This window comes from Ovis canadensis, chromosome 3 (genome assembly GCF_042477335.2).
Source record: "Ovis canadensis isolate MfBH-ARS-UI-01 breed Bighorn chromosome 3, ARS-UI_OviCan_v2, whole genome shotgun sequence".
Lineage (NCBI taxonomy): Eukaryota > Metazoa > Chordata > Mammalia > Artiodactyla > Bovidae > Ovis > Ovis canadensis.
Window position 1 is genome coordinate 188,687,696 of NC_091247.1, and position 16,351 is coordinate 188,704,046.

The window sequence follows — 16,351 nt, forward strand, 5'->3', positions numbered from 1 at the left end:
TCCGTTAGTACTTATCTCATTGTCTTCAGCTTTTGAACACTGCTTTCCTTGCAGTGTATCTAAATTCTTCAGTCATGCTACGCAATTGACAGAGAAGACCCTGCCTTATAATTCTTTGTTTTCCCACAGTCCTTTACTTTAAGAATTTGCACATGATGCAGAATACCTGCTAATATACTGATTTTGCCTTCCCTAAAGGATCACTAGATTTGTTTATTAGTTACATTATCAATGTCATTGTGTGATGGGTTGATTTGAGAAAGAAAGAGTACAATTTAGACATTCCTGTCATCATAACATCCTCCTAACAAAAGGAATAGGAAAGAGAAAATACTCGCCAATACTCTCCAATAAAGATTTTAATGCTAGTTTAGTGATATCAGGTAACTAATGATTCTTTAATAAATTTTAAGTCTTTGATGTATAAATCTTGAAAATAATTATAATTGCTATTATTTAAAATAGGTCAAATACATCAATACTAAATTATTCCTCACTAAATCTATAAAATGAGTAATAGTGTGTTAGTGAATAAACAGAAAAGTAAATGGAAAGAAGCATGAAAATACATTCTTCTTGTAGTAATAACTTGAACACTTAAGTAGTCTTATGGATGCCTATACACATAAACTGAAAAAACAGACATATACAGTAGAGAATTTAAGAAAAATTTAAGATAGAAACATCATATAAAGAAAAATGAAAGCATGAGATAGAAACATTTACATGAATATAAACAGTAGATAAGAAAAGTTGAAATACTTTAAAAAATCTAACGATGAACTTAATGGTACATCAGCACTAGTAAAAATGGATAGCTGTGAACAGCTTTTAACATTTGATAATCAAACACATAGAGCTGGCTATCTCATCCCTTTTTGCCAAACATATCACATGAATTTCTCTGGAAGTACCCAAAAATAAAAGTTACATAATTTCCGGCTACTCAGGAGTGTAGTCTACAATTTATGTCACCAGTCACTTCAGCCTTAACTTTACATCAGCGTTTAACACAGCAAATCCCCTTATTTGTTTATACCCTTATTATAGTCAGAAACAATAACTATTCATTAAAAATTTCCAGGGAAAAAAGCAGAATTGTTGAAACACATAAAAATATTTCAGTATAGACAATGAAAAACTATGATCTTTAAAAACATATGACTCTTTAAAACATCTGGCTCTGCCTTCATATAAATGACAACTGTGCATAGGTTATCATGCTTAGGGGACAAGCATTAAAATTGTCTTCAATAATACAGAATCAGAGCATGACTTGCTAAAGACAGGGAACATTTATAGACTTTTCAGTGATTATAGATTAGATAAAAACTTTCACACAGCTTTCCACTTGCTGTCCTGAGGAATATCACATGACTAGCTGATAAAACAAAGCAATATTAATAAACCTGTATTTATTTCAAACCTTGAAAAAGAGAAATATAAAAATGCCCTGCAGTATTGTCAACTTTCTGCTTCTGAACAATTTACAATTAAACCATGAGCATGTGTGTAATTAACAGCCTATGTAGGAAGACATGGAAGATAAAGGGGAAGAGGGTAATTAGATACAGTGGCACCAAGAGGTAAAAGTACATTTTGCTTCCAGATTCTTACATCAATTAAGTACCTTTTAGAAAATAACTTTGTTCAGAAATGGCCTTCTCAAGAACAGTGTCAGCTGGTACAAAGTTAACTCAGGATGGTGTGATGGTCTATTCTCATTAAACAATCTCAATAATAGCATGTATCAGATGAAGACCATCTACTCCTTTGAAATGTCAGAATTAATTCATCATCAAAAAGAAGAGAGAAATAAGTTAAACTACAAATAAGAGGCCACTAAAAAAATCAAGTGAAAATATATCCCAAACAAGAAAAATATATAAAAGACCACTCAGTGAAATGGGTTTGATTTTCTTATTTTATAGCCATTTCAAAAAAATAGGGGCTCTGTATCAACCCAGAGGGGTGGGATGGGGAAGGAGATGGGAGGGAGTTTCAAAAGGGAGGGGATATATGTATACCTATGGCTGATTCATGTTGAGGTTTGACAGAAAACAGCAAAATTCTGTAAAGCAATTATCCTTCAATAAAAAATAAATTAATTTAAAAAATAACACACACACTAAAAAATAATCACACTAGAAAATATTCTGAGAGGTTCAGGGCATCCTCTTCTGTAAAGCAATGGATCAGAAAATTATACACTTTCACCAATATCAGTTGTTTCTTGGCTTTTTTTAAGTAAAGAAGAACTACTTATAACATGTAATCCTCCATATGTGAGGAGGAAGACGACTCAGAAACCCCAAAACTAAACCAACGTTCCTCACGAGAAAATTAAACCATATGTATAACTTGGTTAAAGGAAAAGCAGTCTGTTTGAATATTAAATATTTTTAAAACCCAAGTTTACAGAAGGTGCTTATTCAGCTTTCAAAGAAAAGATTAAAGATCTACAATAAGTTCCTAATGCAAAAGTACTTGATTTGTAGAAAACTGAAGCAAAGCTCTTTCAGAAATAAATCTATTAAATAAAATAAGGTTCACTCAGGTTTATAGCCAACTTACCTCTTTTTGCTTTTGATGTCAAGTAGTGCATAAAAAGAGAAAAACATTTATGTTTAACTGATTCTCTGATCATAATGGCTTATTCCATAAATACCTACTCAGAGTAAATGACTATACTATACTTTTTGTTTGTTTGTTTGTTTTACAGAATCCTACCAATAGTGGTGGAGCTGGGGCTTCCTGGAAAGTCAGAATAGGTATTTAAGATGAATTAAACAACATCCACATTGGGCATCTCTTCCTACTCTAAATTTCTGATTTCAGTTCTTATGACCCAAACAGATCATAGGCTGATTTTCCATTATTAATAAGACAAAATCTTAAGTGCAATGAAGGACTGTCAGTTTAGAGCAAAAATGGACTAGATGAACAGCATCAGAGCAGCAAAAAAGTCCTTAACATGAGGAAAGCATATCTCCTTAAACTAAAAAATGTACCAATTATATAGCCACCAAAAGCATGTTTAATTAAAACCACTGTCCTGCTCTAAACCATTATCCTGCAAAGTAAATGTATATAATTTCATATAAATTTTTAAATCATATAAATGCAAATATTTGAAGTTATCAAAGTTTCTTTTAAATAATTATTTTAAGAGTAACAATCTAACCTAGCCCATCTTTCAAGAACATTCACTGACAATGGAGGTTACATGAGGGGCTCAGCTCAGGAAGCAGTCCCCCTAAAGGACACTTGATTTATGAATTGGACACACTGAAGTGACATAAAAATAATGTATACACCAAAAAAAAAGAAAGAAAAGAGGACATCTACACTCTAGTAATGAACATAGCCAAAACAAATTTGGCTCTTATATGTACAGTTTATAAAAACTTTAAATTTGTGATATGGAGAGTATACCAATGACTTCTTTTTTGGCTCAGAGGTGACTATGAAATTAATGGTTATATGACATCTTTATAACTTTACATTTACTTTTTTAGTAAACAATAGAAAGCAATAAAGTCAACCATTTTGAGTTGTGTTTGTTTGTTTGTTTTTTTGTCCTCTCATACCTTTTATGCATAATACACTGGGAAACAGCCAAGAAAACCAAACAAGCATCAGCAGATGGCTAAAGAGAAGGATGTGTGGAAGAAGGCACATACAGCTATGCAAGAGCAAAACAAGAGGGTGGCAGGGCGTTTCACTGTTGTACAATGAATACAGTGCACTGTGAATCTTTCTGGTTGGTTAGCTGTATGAGTTCAATGCCTAAGTCCCTTTAAGTAGTCTAAATTTAGTAAGTGTAAGGAACTATATTACATAATTTAAAACAAAGGAATAGGAAGTAGCAAGTGTAGGCTTTTTGTGAGCATCAGAACTACTTATCATTTGTACCATGCTTTCAGCCAGAATTAAGCTGCTCCTTCAGACCCTGCCCAAGGAGGGGTCTCAGGGAGCCACTGGAACCAGGTTTAGAGTGTACAAAGGCCACTCCCCAAACTGCTAATGTGCCTCAGAAGAGTCTGATTGGCTGCCATGTTGATGAGTACCAGAGAAGCATTTCTCAGTTAAGTCAGTGGCCCCCGTAGCCAGTGTAACAATATAGATATACCTTTAGAAACTGAATCTCATATGTTTTGGGAAAGAAAGCAAAATGTTAGCACGCTTCAAGAATTCAGCATTAATTCTGAATTAATTCTGAGTTTCGTGCCTTGTAGAGTCAGATTATAACACTTAGACACTTTAAATTGTACCAAAAAAAGTTTGCATTATTAGATAATGGGAATTTTACTTTTTCTTGATGAAAACTATACTATCCGGTACTGATATATTTTAATATATTTAAAAAATGGATTGTACACAATAAGACCCAGTCCCAGTCATGGAAAGAAGAATTTGTATTCATTGAATCAGAGAGACTCAGAGTTGAGAGAGCTCCCTCACTATTCCTTCATTGTAGCTGTTCACGTATCCTCATAAATGTAAAGGAGAGCCTGCAGTTGTTAATTTAAAGATTAGCTTTCCTGGGTATCCACTGTGTCTTTTTAAATTATGTTTTCCTTATTAGTCCTTGTAGGTGAAAGACATTCCTTTGAAAATTGCAGTTTGAATATAACATCCCAGGGAATGCTCATAATAGAGCATTTTTATAATAGAGTAGTTACAGTGAGGACATGTATACAGTAGAAATCAATAGTCTGATGCCAGCAAGTTAGATTAAATAGTGTCAGGAGCATAGCATAGCTGATGGCCTTTTTCCTGGGAATACAATGAGGGAGAGGCCCTACTGGCCATCACAATGGAGTATTGTACATTTTCTTTGCATATGGAGGGCTTTGGGATCTGAAGGCAGGGCCATGCCAATGGCAGGCCGTTATACACCTGACTCCCTGACGCAAAGGATACCAAAGAAACCAAGGGTTAAGTGCAGTAGGTAAGTAATTGAGTGTAGTCTGGTAGAATAAAAGCTGTTCTCTGACTTACAGGTGAGGAGCATGCATAGTAGAAGGTGGTGAGATAATGTGCAGTTTTAATATTCAGTATCTGGACAAGTCTGTCCTTTGGTGGCAGAGGTTGGTCACTTCCGTGAGTCTGCTTGCAGACCTAGGTGCTTATCTCTTTGGAGTTTTCTACCTGCCTGTCGATACTTTGTAGTGAGCCAGAAGTATCATTTGGGCAGGGTCAAGGAGGGATAATCCCCTACAATGTCCTGGGCCTTCCATGTGTCTCAGCCCACCTGTGCCTCCCCATTATTTCTCCAGACTCAGCCCCCTTCTGGAGGCTTCTCTCTTCATACCACATGGGTGAATTCTGGTGGACACAAGCATGATGTGATCACTTTTGCCCTAAATATGTAATAATTAGAAATGTCAAATAAGTGTATTTTTTTTTCACTTAATGGATATATTAGAGAAAGATTGTAGTTATTTTCCCTTGAGGATTTTAATTAAAAATTTTAAATTTCCATGGGTTTATTAAAATATTAATAAAACTTAGAAGACTCGAAAGCATATAAAAGACTTATATGACAGTTATATTAGAAGAGTCAACATGGATTGAAAGTATGATCTAATTTAATAGGTACATTCCTATTACAGTGTTGGTTTTCATGTTGATCCTCAGTAATTAAGTAATTCCATCATTTTATCATAACTTATTTTGCTTACGATGCTTAGGTTTTGGAAATGAAATCTTTTAAGAAAACACAAGTTCTGGATAGTGTACCTGCCAGAGGAGGTAGTAGAAGACAAAAACCAAAAATAAGACAAAGATGCTGCTAGAACTGTGGTCATCAAATGTTCCATTCATCATTGCATTATTTATTGCATGGCTCTAAGTTGTACCATGGAATAGTTTACTTAGTATTATCTTTATCTTCTCTTTTATCCAAAACACATGGAATACACCTTGGAAAAGTGTGATGTGTTTTCAGTCTAAATATGAAGTAGTTAAATGCTGCCATTTAAAATTGGCAGGAAATATTTTCCAGGCACTCCTTGCTTTGAATAAATAACATAGACTTTTTACAAGCTTGATTACACATACACACACAAATTAAGCTGTTTTTTACTATTTCAAGAACATTTAAAAGTAGGGTTTCCTAGGATATCTAAACAATAGGAATTAAATTCTTAATGACAAGGACACCTAGTAAACAAAGGGGATGTACAGAGAAGGGTACACAAACATTTGATATGTATCTATTTGAAAGAATATTGCTACCAGAGACAAATAAAGCAGAATCAATTAGTAACAACAAACATTTGGCCCAATATTTCATTTTAAAAGAAAACCGAAGTGTGTTACCTTAAATCTGTTAGTGATTAGATTTCACTGTAGAAATTAAATCTAGTTGGAGCCATTGGTAAGTAAGGTCTATAACTGCATTGTCTAATAGTAGCTACTAGCCAAATCTGGCTATTGGGCACTTGAAATATGGCTAGTTCAGATTGAGATGTGCTGTCAGTGCAAAATACACCCTGCATTTCAAAGACTGAGTAAGAAGAACAGATGCAAAATCTCATTAATAATTGCTTCTACTTAGTCCATGTTACAATCGTAGTATTATGGACATATTGTGTTAAATAAAATATATTACTAAAATTAAGTTTATCTGTTTCTTTTTACTTTTTCTCACATGGCTACCACATTATTAAAACTGAACAGCTTTGGTCTAGAAGGTGAAACATTCTTGTCGCTGTCATTTTATTGTTTGGCAAGATATATTTCAATTCTACACGTAAAGACATTTCAAACTTTCTTAAAGGGTTCAAGTATATCTTCCTTCTCCTCCAGACATCTAGTTAAAAATAAAAAAAGATGAATAGTAATATGAAAGGAGAAAAAAGTCAAGATGGATTAAGTGGAAAACAATAGCATGCATAATGATGTTTGTGGTTGTGCCAATGTTATTGTAATGCATATATAAAACACATATATGTGATTATATATGCATATATTTACATATATTTGCTTGTATATGTACAGAATGTTTCTGAAAGGATACCCAAATTTGGCTGGGCACAGTTGTGGCAGAGAGAACTACTTTCTATTTGTATACCCTTTTGTAATTATACCTTTTCAATTTTGAATAACTATTATCTATTGAGAAATATACTTGAAAAATATAAAACACATAAAATGGAATAAGAGAAAGTAATAAGTAAGGAAAGCCTATATATTTATATACAGCCTTTTGGTGTGTATTACATGGGTCATACATTGTTGCTCTGTAAAATGAATATTTTCAGGGGAATTCCTTGACAGTCCAGTGGTTAGGACACTGTGCTTCCACTGCAGGGAGCATGGGTTCAATCCTTGGTCAGGGAACTAAGATCCCACATGCTGTGGGGCCTGGCCAAAAATAGTGAGTATTTTCTTATAACTGCCTTGATTTTTAGGCATAATATATTAAAACAACCAAATCAAGAAACTTTAAATGATACATATGCTGCCTAAATTAAATGATAAGCGAAATGAATAACTAATTTGAAAATTTTCCTAATGCAACTGTTATTTAGATCTTTATTACATCACCTACTTTAAACCACATCTGAAATGTACTATATTTCTGTACATGAAGAATTACATGTAGAGATGATAAACCACAATAAAGCTGTATATTTTGAGATACTGTAGAAAATTTGGATTAATTACCAATTATCCAACAAATTGAGGGCCTACTATGTGCCAGGTACAGTGGAAGATTCTGGGGATTAAAAGAGACAAGGTTTCTGCCCAAAAGCTTACAGACTTATAGAGGAATTCATTTTTAACACAAACTTTGAGTTATCTGTAGTGAGGCATAGAGGGCTAAGCGTGGAGGCAAGGGATAAGAAAACTTAAAAATTTTGTGCATTTATGCACACAATTTCAAAACTGGTATAAAAGATACATCTAGCTTAAACTATTTGCAAGAAAAAGTAAAGAAGGGGAAAAAAACCCCTAAAATTCCAAAATATTTTTATATGAAACTAGTTATCTGGATGAAAATCAAAATATTCAGCTAAACTGGAGGATATTTGAGATTTACTTAAACAAAGCAAATACAGAGCTATTTGAGAAAGATGAAATAATTTCTTATATTTTTCCGTTTTCCATTAGGTATCTGTCATTATGTGCTTCCCTAGTGGCTCAGTGGTAAAGAATCTGCCTGCCAATGCAGGAGACATGGGTTTAATCCCTGGGTCAGGAAGATTCCCTGGAGAAGGAAATGGGAACCCACTCCAGTACTCTTGCTTGAGAGAGTCCCATGGACAGAGGAGTCTGGCAGGCTACAGTCCATGGGGCTGCAAAAGAGTTGAACACAATTTAGCAACTAAACAACATCTGTCATCACATAGATGGACAGAATCTAAAGATGAGATATATTTCTCCAATGACATTCTTTGCACATTCCAACCCAAGATCATTCTATACTGAAAGATTTCTTGCACAAATGGAATTGCTACTTGAAGAAATACTGAAAGAATTAAAATTTGATGATATGCACATTTCCACTGTGCAATGAATCAGAGCTAACCCAGAAGAAGAGAGAAAATACTCTTGTAGCATACATAATTCCTTGGTGAAGGAGGCAAGTGAAAAAGCTGGCTTAAAACTCAACATTAAAAAACTATGATCATGGCATCTGGTCCCATCACTTCATGGCAAACAGAAGGAGGAAAAGTGAGAGCAGTGACAGATTTTCTCTTCTTGGGCTCCAAAACCACTGCGGATAGTGACTGCAGCCATGAAATTAGAAGATGCTTGCTTCTTAGAAGGAAGGCTGTGAAAAACCTAGACAGTGTATTAAAAAGCAAAGACATCACTTCGCCGACAAATGTCCATATAGTCAAAGCTATGGTCTTTTCATTAGTCAAGTAAGGATGTGACAGTTGGACCATAAAGAAGGCTAAGCACCAAAGAATCGATGCTTTTGAATTGTGGTTCTGGAGAAGACTCTTGAGAGTCCCCTGGACAGCAAGGAGATCAAACTAGTCAACTGTAAGGGAAATCAATCCTGAATACTCACTGGAAGGAGTAATGCTGAAGCGCCACTACTTTGGCCACCTGATGCAAACAGCTGACTCATTGGAAAAGACACTAAAGCTGGGAAAGTTTGAAGGCAAAAGGAGAAGAAGGAGGCAGAGGATGAGACGGTTGGATAGCATCACCAATTCAACAGACACGAACTTGGGTGAATTCTGGGAGATGGTGAGGGACAGGGAGCCCTGGCATGCTGCAGTTCATGGGGCAGTCCATGGGGTCGCAAAGAGTTGGACACGACTTAGGGACTGAACAACAACAACAAGCATACAAGATTCAGTAAAATTTAGAAATCTGAACAAATTTTTGATTGCATATTACATTGGAGCAAGATACAAAAATGTATTTTTAAACATATAGTTGATAATTTTGTGAAGTAGCATTTTAAAATTAATTTTTGTTTCAGCAGATTCCAAACTAAGGGCAACACGCTCTAGCATGAGAAAATGCCCAAGCTTTCCTCTGGAGGGAAAACTGCAGAAGCTGTGTTAAAAGCAAATACAACCCTAAAAGATTACAGGTTCAACAGAATGCTGTTCACTCCTGCTATTTCAAGAAATGAATCCTGTGAACAAAGAAAGTATATGGGGAAGTAGAACACACAAAAATGAAGAAGCCTCTATAGGGAATAAAGACACTTTAGGCAAAAAACCAGTAAGGCTGTTAGTTCAGAAAGTCAGTTCAATTAGCATTAGCCAAGCTCCTTCCATACATGACCACTGGAAAAATCATAGCCTTGACTAGACAGACCTTTGTGAAAGTGAAGTTGCTCAGTCGTGTCCGACTCTTTGCGACCCCGTGGACTGTAGCCTACCAGGCTCCTCTGTCCGTGAGATTCTCCAGGCAAGAATACTGGAGTGGGTTGCCATTTCCTTCTCCAGGGAGATCTTCCCGACCCAGGGATCGAACCCAGGTCTCCTGCATTGGAGTCAGACACTTTAACCTCTGAGCCACCAGTTCCTCACTTCCTAGACAGACCTTTGTAGGCAATGTAATGTCTTTGCTTTTCAATATGCTATCTAGGTTGGTCAGAACTTTTCTTCCAAGGAGTAAACGTCTTTTAATTTCATGGCTGCAATCACCATCTGCAGTGATTTTGGAGCCCCCCAAAATAAAGTCTGACACTGTTTCCACTGTTTCCCCATCTATTTCCCATGAAGTGATAGGACCAGATGCCATGATCTTTGTTTAAGCCAACTTTTTCACTCTCCTCTTTCACTTTCATCAAGAGGCTTTTTAGTTCCTCTCCACTTTCTGCCATAAGGGTGGTATCATCTGCATATCTGAGGTTAGTGATATTTCTCCCGGCAATCTTGATCCCAGCTTGCGCTTCTTCCAGCCCAGCCTTTCTCATGATGTACTCTGCATATAAGTTAAATAAGCAAGGTGACAGTATACAGCCTTGACGTACTCCTTTCCACAGACAAATCATGAGAGGATGAATGAGCAGTTAGAGTAGGTTGCATGCACACAGGACACTCTGGCTCAAGCACAGAGTTGAACCTGTCTGATTTCAGACACTTACAAACATTCATATTCTTCACAGTTTCCTTTCTGAGTCTCTGCCACCTCTCATCTCACATTTCATTAGACTCTATAGTTGCTTCTTTATCTCAGGTATTGCTGTAAGCAGTTAGGGCAGGAGGGTTGAAGAGAAAGAGAACCAAGACAGCTTTCTTGACAGAAGAGAAACCATTTTGGCCCTAAGCCATTTTGTGATCTAAGCCAGGCCTTAAACAAGTCTCAGTAATTAACATCTTAAGGGAACTAAAGAATGCAGAAACATTGCCTGTTATCAAGCAAGAGAAGTAAGGACACTCCCAGTTCTGTGTCAGTGGTAAAGATTGGCCTGGGGCACTCAACTACCAGATCAACTGGAACCTAAGGAATGATGATGTTGACCTTTTTCTGACCCTCCTGACTTCAACCAGCTATAGTTTGGACTCAATCAAACCCCTTCATGAATACACTTATACTTAAAACTTTCTCAATTTTACTGTTGGGGAGACACTGCTTTGGGCAAGATCCCTAGTATTCTTACTTGCTGCAAGTAATAAATCTTTCTTTCCCAAATCTTTGATTTGGTTGTAAAACAGGAGGGAAGGGGGCAGGGTACAACCTTTAAAAGAAACATAGCCATAGGACATGACAAAAACTGGTTAGAACTAACAAGGTCCAAGGTGGCAAAAGATTTGACTTCCAGTGGACCTTGAGCCACATTTCATGCTCATTGTACCACATTAGCCCTCTGATGGATACTGATAAGAAACTTACAGAAATTCCTGATGGGAGAGACTGACTGTGGGAGAAACTGGGTCTTGTTCTGATGGGTGGGGTCATGCTCAGTAAATCTTTAATCCAATTTTCTGAAGATGGGCAGGGCTGTGTTCCCTCTGTTGGTTGGCCTCGGGCCAAACTATGGAAGGGATAATGAAGGTAATGGCAATCTCCTTCCAAAGGATTTGTACATGCACTGTGGTAGTCAGTGCCCCTGACCCTACAGCAGGCCATTATTGACCTACGCCTCTGCTGGAGACTCCTGGACATTCACAGCCTTGTCTAAATCAATGAAACTATGAGCCACGCCATGGAGGGCCACCCAAAATGGACGGGTCATGGTGGGGAATTACGACAAAACGTGGTCCACTGGAGAAGGAAACGGCAAACCACTTCAGTATTTCTGCCGCGAGAATCCCATGAACAGTATGAAAAGGCAGAAAGATATGACACTGAAAGATGAGCTCCCCAAGTCAGGAGGTGCCCAATATGCTACTGGAAAAGAGTGGAGACATAACTCCAGAAAGAATGAAAGTACAGAGCCAAAGCAAAAACAACACCCAGGTGTGGATGTCACTGGTGATGGAAGTAAAGTCCGATGCTATAAAGAACAATATTGTATAAAAACCTGGAATATTAGGGCTATGAATCAAGGTAAGTTGGAAGTGGTCAAACAGGAGATGGCAAGAGTGAACATTGATATGTTAGGAATCAGTGAACTAAAATGGACTGGAATGGGCGAATTTAATTCAGATGATCATTGTATCTACTATCATGGGCAAGAATCCCTTAGAAGAAATGGAATAGCCTTCATAGTCAACAAACGAGTCTGAAATGCAGTACTTGAGTGCAAGCTCAAAAACGACAGAATGATCTCTGTTTGTTTACAAGGCAAACCATTCAATAACAGAGTAATCCATGTCTATGCCCTAACCACTAATGCTGAAGAAGCTGAAGTTGAACAGTTCTATGAAGACCTACAAGACCTTCTAAAATTAACACCCAAAAAAGATGTCCTTTTCATCAGAGGCGACTGGAATGCAAAAGTAGGAAGTCAAGAGATAACCTGGAGTAACAGGTAAGTTTGTCCTTGGAGTAGAGAATGAAGCAGGGCAAAGGCTAATAGAGTTTTGCCAAGAGACCACACTGGTCATAGCAAACACCCTCTTCCAACAGCACAAGAGAAGACTCTACACATGGATATCACAGATGGTCAATACTGAAAAAGATTGATTATATTCTTTGCAGCCAAAGACGGAGAAGCTCTATACAGTCAGCAAAAACAAGACTGGGAGTTGACTGTGGCTCAGATCATGAACTCCTTACTGCAAAATTCAGACTTAAATTGAAGAAAGTAGGGAAAACCACTAGACCATTCAGTTCAGTTCAGTTCAGTCGCTCTGTGACCTAAATCAAATCCCTTATGATTAATACAGTGGAAGTGACAAATAAATTCAAGGGATTAGATCTGATAGAGTGCCTGAAGAACTATGGATGGAGGTTTGTGACACTGTACAGGAGGCAGTGATCAAGATCATTCCCAAGAAAAAGAAATGCAAAAAGGCAAAATAGTTGTCTAAGGAGGCCTTACAAATAGCTGAGAAAAGAAAAGATGTGAAAGGCAAAGGAGAAAAGGAAAGATATACCCATTTGAATGCAGAGTTCCAAAGAATAGCAAGGAGAGATAAGAAAGCCTTCCTCAGTGATCAATGTAATGAAATAGAGGAAAACATTAGAATGGGAAAGACTAGAGATCTCTTCAAGAAAATTGGAGACCCCAAGATAACATTTCATGCAAAGAATGGTACAATAAAGGACAGAAATCATATGGACCTAACAGATGCAGAAAATATTAAGAAGAGGTGGCAAGAATACACAGAACAACTATACGAAACGATCATTATGACCCAGATAACCATGATGGTGTGATCACTCACCTAGAACCAGACATCCTGGAAGGTGAAGTCAAGGGGGCCTTAGGAAGCATCACTATGAACAAAGCTAGTGGAGGTGATGGAATTCCAGCTGAGCTATTTCAGCCTAAAAGATGATGCTGTGAAAGTGCTGCACTCAATATGCCAACAAATTTGAAAAGCCCAGCCGTGGCCATAGGACTCCAAAAGGTCCGTTTTCATTCCAATTCCAAAGAAAGGCAATGCCAAAGAATGCTCAAACTACTGCACAATTGCACTCATTTCACATGTTAACAAAGTAATGCTCAAAATTCTACAAGCCAGGCTTCAACAGCACGTGAACTGAGAACTTCAGGATGTACAAGCTGAATTTAGAAAAGGCAGAGGAACCATAGATCAAATTGCCAACATCTGCTGGATCATTGAAAAAGCAAGAGAGTTCCAGAAAAACACCTACTTCTGCTTTATTGACTATGCCAAAGCTTTTGACTGTGTGGATCACTACAAACTGTGGAAAATTCGAGGGTAGGAAATACCAGACCACCTTACCTGCCTCCTGAGAAATCTGTATGCAGGTCAAGAAGCAACAGTTAGAACGGACATGGAACAATGGACTGGTTCCAAATTGGGAGAAGAGTACATCAAAACTGCATTTTGTCACCCTGCTTATTTAACATATGCAGAATACATCATGTGAAATGCTGGGCTGGATGAAGCACAAGCTAGAATCAAAATTACAGGGAGGAATATCAATCGCCTCAGATATGTAGATGACACCACCTTTAAGGCAGAAAGCGAAGAGGAACTAAAAACTTCTTGATGAAAATGAAAGTAGAGAGTGAAAAAGCTGGCTTAAATCTCAACATTCAAAAAATGAAGATAATTTCATCTGGTCCCATCACTTCACGGCAAATAGATGGGAAACAATGGAAATAGTGACAGACTTCATTTTGTTGGGCTCCAGAATCACTGCTGTGGTGATTGCAGCCATGAAATTAAAAGTCGCTTGCTCCTTGGAAGTAAAGCTATGACCAACCTAGACAGCATGCTGAAAAGCAGAGACATTACTTTGCTGACAAAGTTCCATCTAGTCACGGCTATGGTTTTTCCCGTAGTCATGTATGGATGTGAGAGTTGGATCACAAAGAAAGCTGAGCGTAGAAGAATTGATGCTTTTGAACTGTGGTGTTGGAGAAGACTCTTGAGAGTCCCTTGGATTGCAAGGATATCAAACCAGGCAATCATAAAGGAAATCAGTCCTGAATATTCATTGGAAGGACTGATGCTAAAGCTGAAGCTCCAATACTTTGGCTACCTGATGTGAAGAACTAACTCACTGGAAAAGACCCTGATGCTGGTAAAGACTGAAAGCATTAGGGGACAACAGAGGGATTAGATGGTTGGATGACATCACAGACTCAGTGGGCATGACTCTGAGCAAGCTCCAGGTGATGGGGATGGACAGGGAAGCCTAGAGTCCTGCAGTCCATGGGGTTACAAAGAGTCAGACAGGACTGAGCAACTGAACTGAACGGAGTATACTAGCATATGCTAAATGACACGCCCACCAGCACCATCACAGTTCTGAGGCTGATCATCAAAGGCAAAACAGAGGACAGCAACCCAACTCCTGGAAAAACCTGCCCCTTCCCCAAAATAGTTGGAATAATCCTTCCAGTCATTAGCCTATGAAATTACCCAGCCCATAAAAACACTAACCATGCCATACTCAGGGGCTGCTCTTGCCTTCTGAGATGGCCCACACTCTGTGGAGTGTATTTCTCGCAAAATCCATTTCTTACCTATTTCTTTGTCTCTCACTGAATTATTTCTGTGATGGGACTTCAAGAAACTGAGTTTCATTAAGTCCTGAAATTCAGTGTGATATCAGTTAAAAGACCATGGTTCAAGTCCCAATCTGAGTTATATGGTTTCAGTTGTGTTTTGGCTTGACACTCATCAAGAGGAGAACCCAGTTTTTTGGGTAACATTCAGTCAGTCAACCAGTCAGTTTAGTCACTGAGTCATGTCCAACTCTTTGCAACTCCATGGACTTCAGCATGCCAGGTTTCCCTGTCCATCACCAGCTCCTGGAGCCTACTCAAACTCATGCCGATCACATCAGTGATGCCATCTAACCATCTCATCCTCTGTTGTCCCCTTCTCCTCCTGCCTTAAATCTTTCCTAGCATCGGTTAACATTACCCACATCTAATCCACTCTCCACCTCGTTGTCAGGTGGAGACTAAATACACTATGTAGACTTATAAACTAAAAATCTTCTCCTCTTCTGAAAACTTATCTGTGCCCTTGGAATAAAGTCTACTCTCACTAACCTGGCCCTCTACCTTCAAGTCCCTGTCTGACTTCCTAGAGTCATTCCCATCACTCCCAAGTCCTGATCCAGTTTCTAGCCCCTAATTCATCAGCCTTTGTGCAAGCTGATCTCCTATAAGGCTTTTCTCTTTATCCACACCTGCGCCTCTGCCTTCTGCCTATTAAGGTCTACAGTTACCTCTCATGACCAGTACTTGCATTTCTTTGGGCAGGATTTCCTCATCACCCCAATCCTTCTATTTACCAGGAATATTTACTAATATCATTACTTATTTGCCTATCTACTGCCCCTTAAAGGGGATAACAGAGGTGAGGTTTTACTTGAATATCACTGGGTTGGGAAGATCCCCTGGAGAAGGAAATAGCAACCCAGTATTCTTGCCTGGAGAATCCCATGGAGTGAGGAGCCCAACAGGATACCATCCATGGGGTTGCAAAGAGTCAGACATGACTGAGCAACTAACACTTTCACATTATACGTAAGTAAATGAAAATCGCTCAGTCATGTCCAACTCTTTGCAATCCCATGGATTATACCAAAAGCAAAAAAAAGTGCCTGACACATAGTAGGTGCTCAATATACTTTGCTAAATTTTGACAAACAAGTGAATGAGAAAATGAGTTAATGAAAGAAATGTGATTTGGGTACATATTTAAGAATATAGGCTTTGCAATACAACAAACACATAAACATTTATTATTTGAATGTAGGGAAATGCAAAGGCAATTTTCACTAATGAACATGTTTAGTAACGTGTTTGTTACTAAAGGAGTGA

At 37.8% G+C, this 16,351-nt stretch overlaps 1 protein-coding gene across 3 annotated transcripts in view; it reads right to left on the minus strand.

Annotated features, from left to right (window-relative positions):
• The window catches only part of BICD1 (BICD cargo adaptor 1), a 253,448-nt gene that overhangs the window by 12,578 nt on the left and 224,519 nt on the right, over nt 1-16,351 (minus strand). The window contains exon 9 of one of the 3 annotated variants that reach the window (XM_069585376.1): nt 2,575-2,583. The exons of the other annotated variants lie outside the window; for them this stretch is intronic. Coding sequence (XP_069441477.1) covers nt 2,575-2,583 — 9 coding nt within the window. The remainder of the gene's footprint in view (nt 1-2,574; nt 2,584-16,351) is intronic. 3 annotated transcript variants of the gene reach the window in all.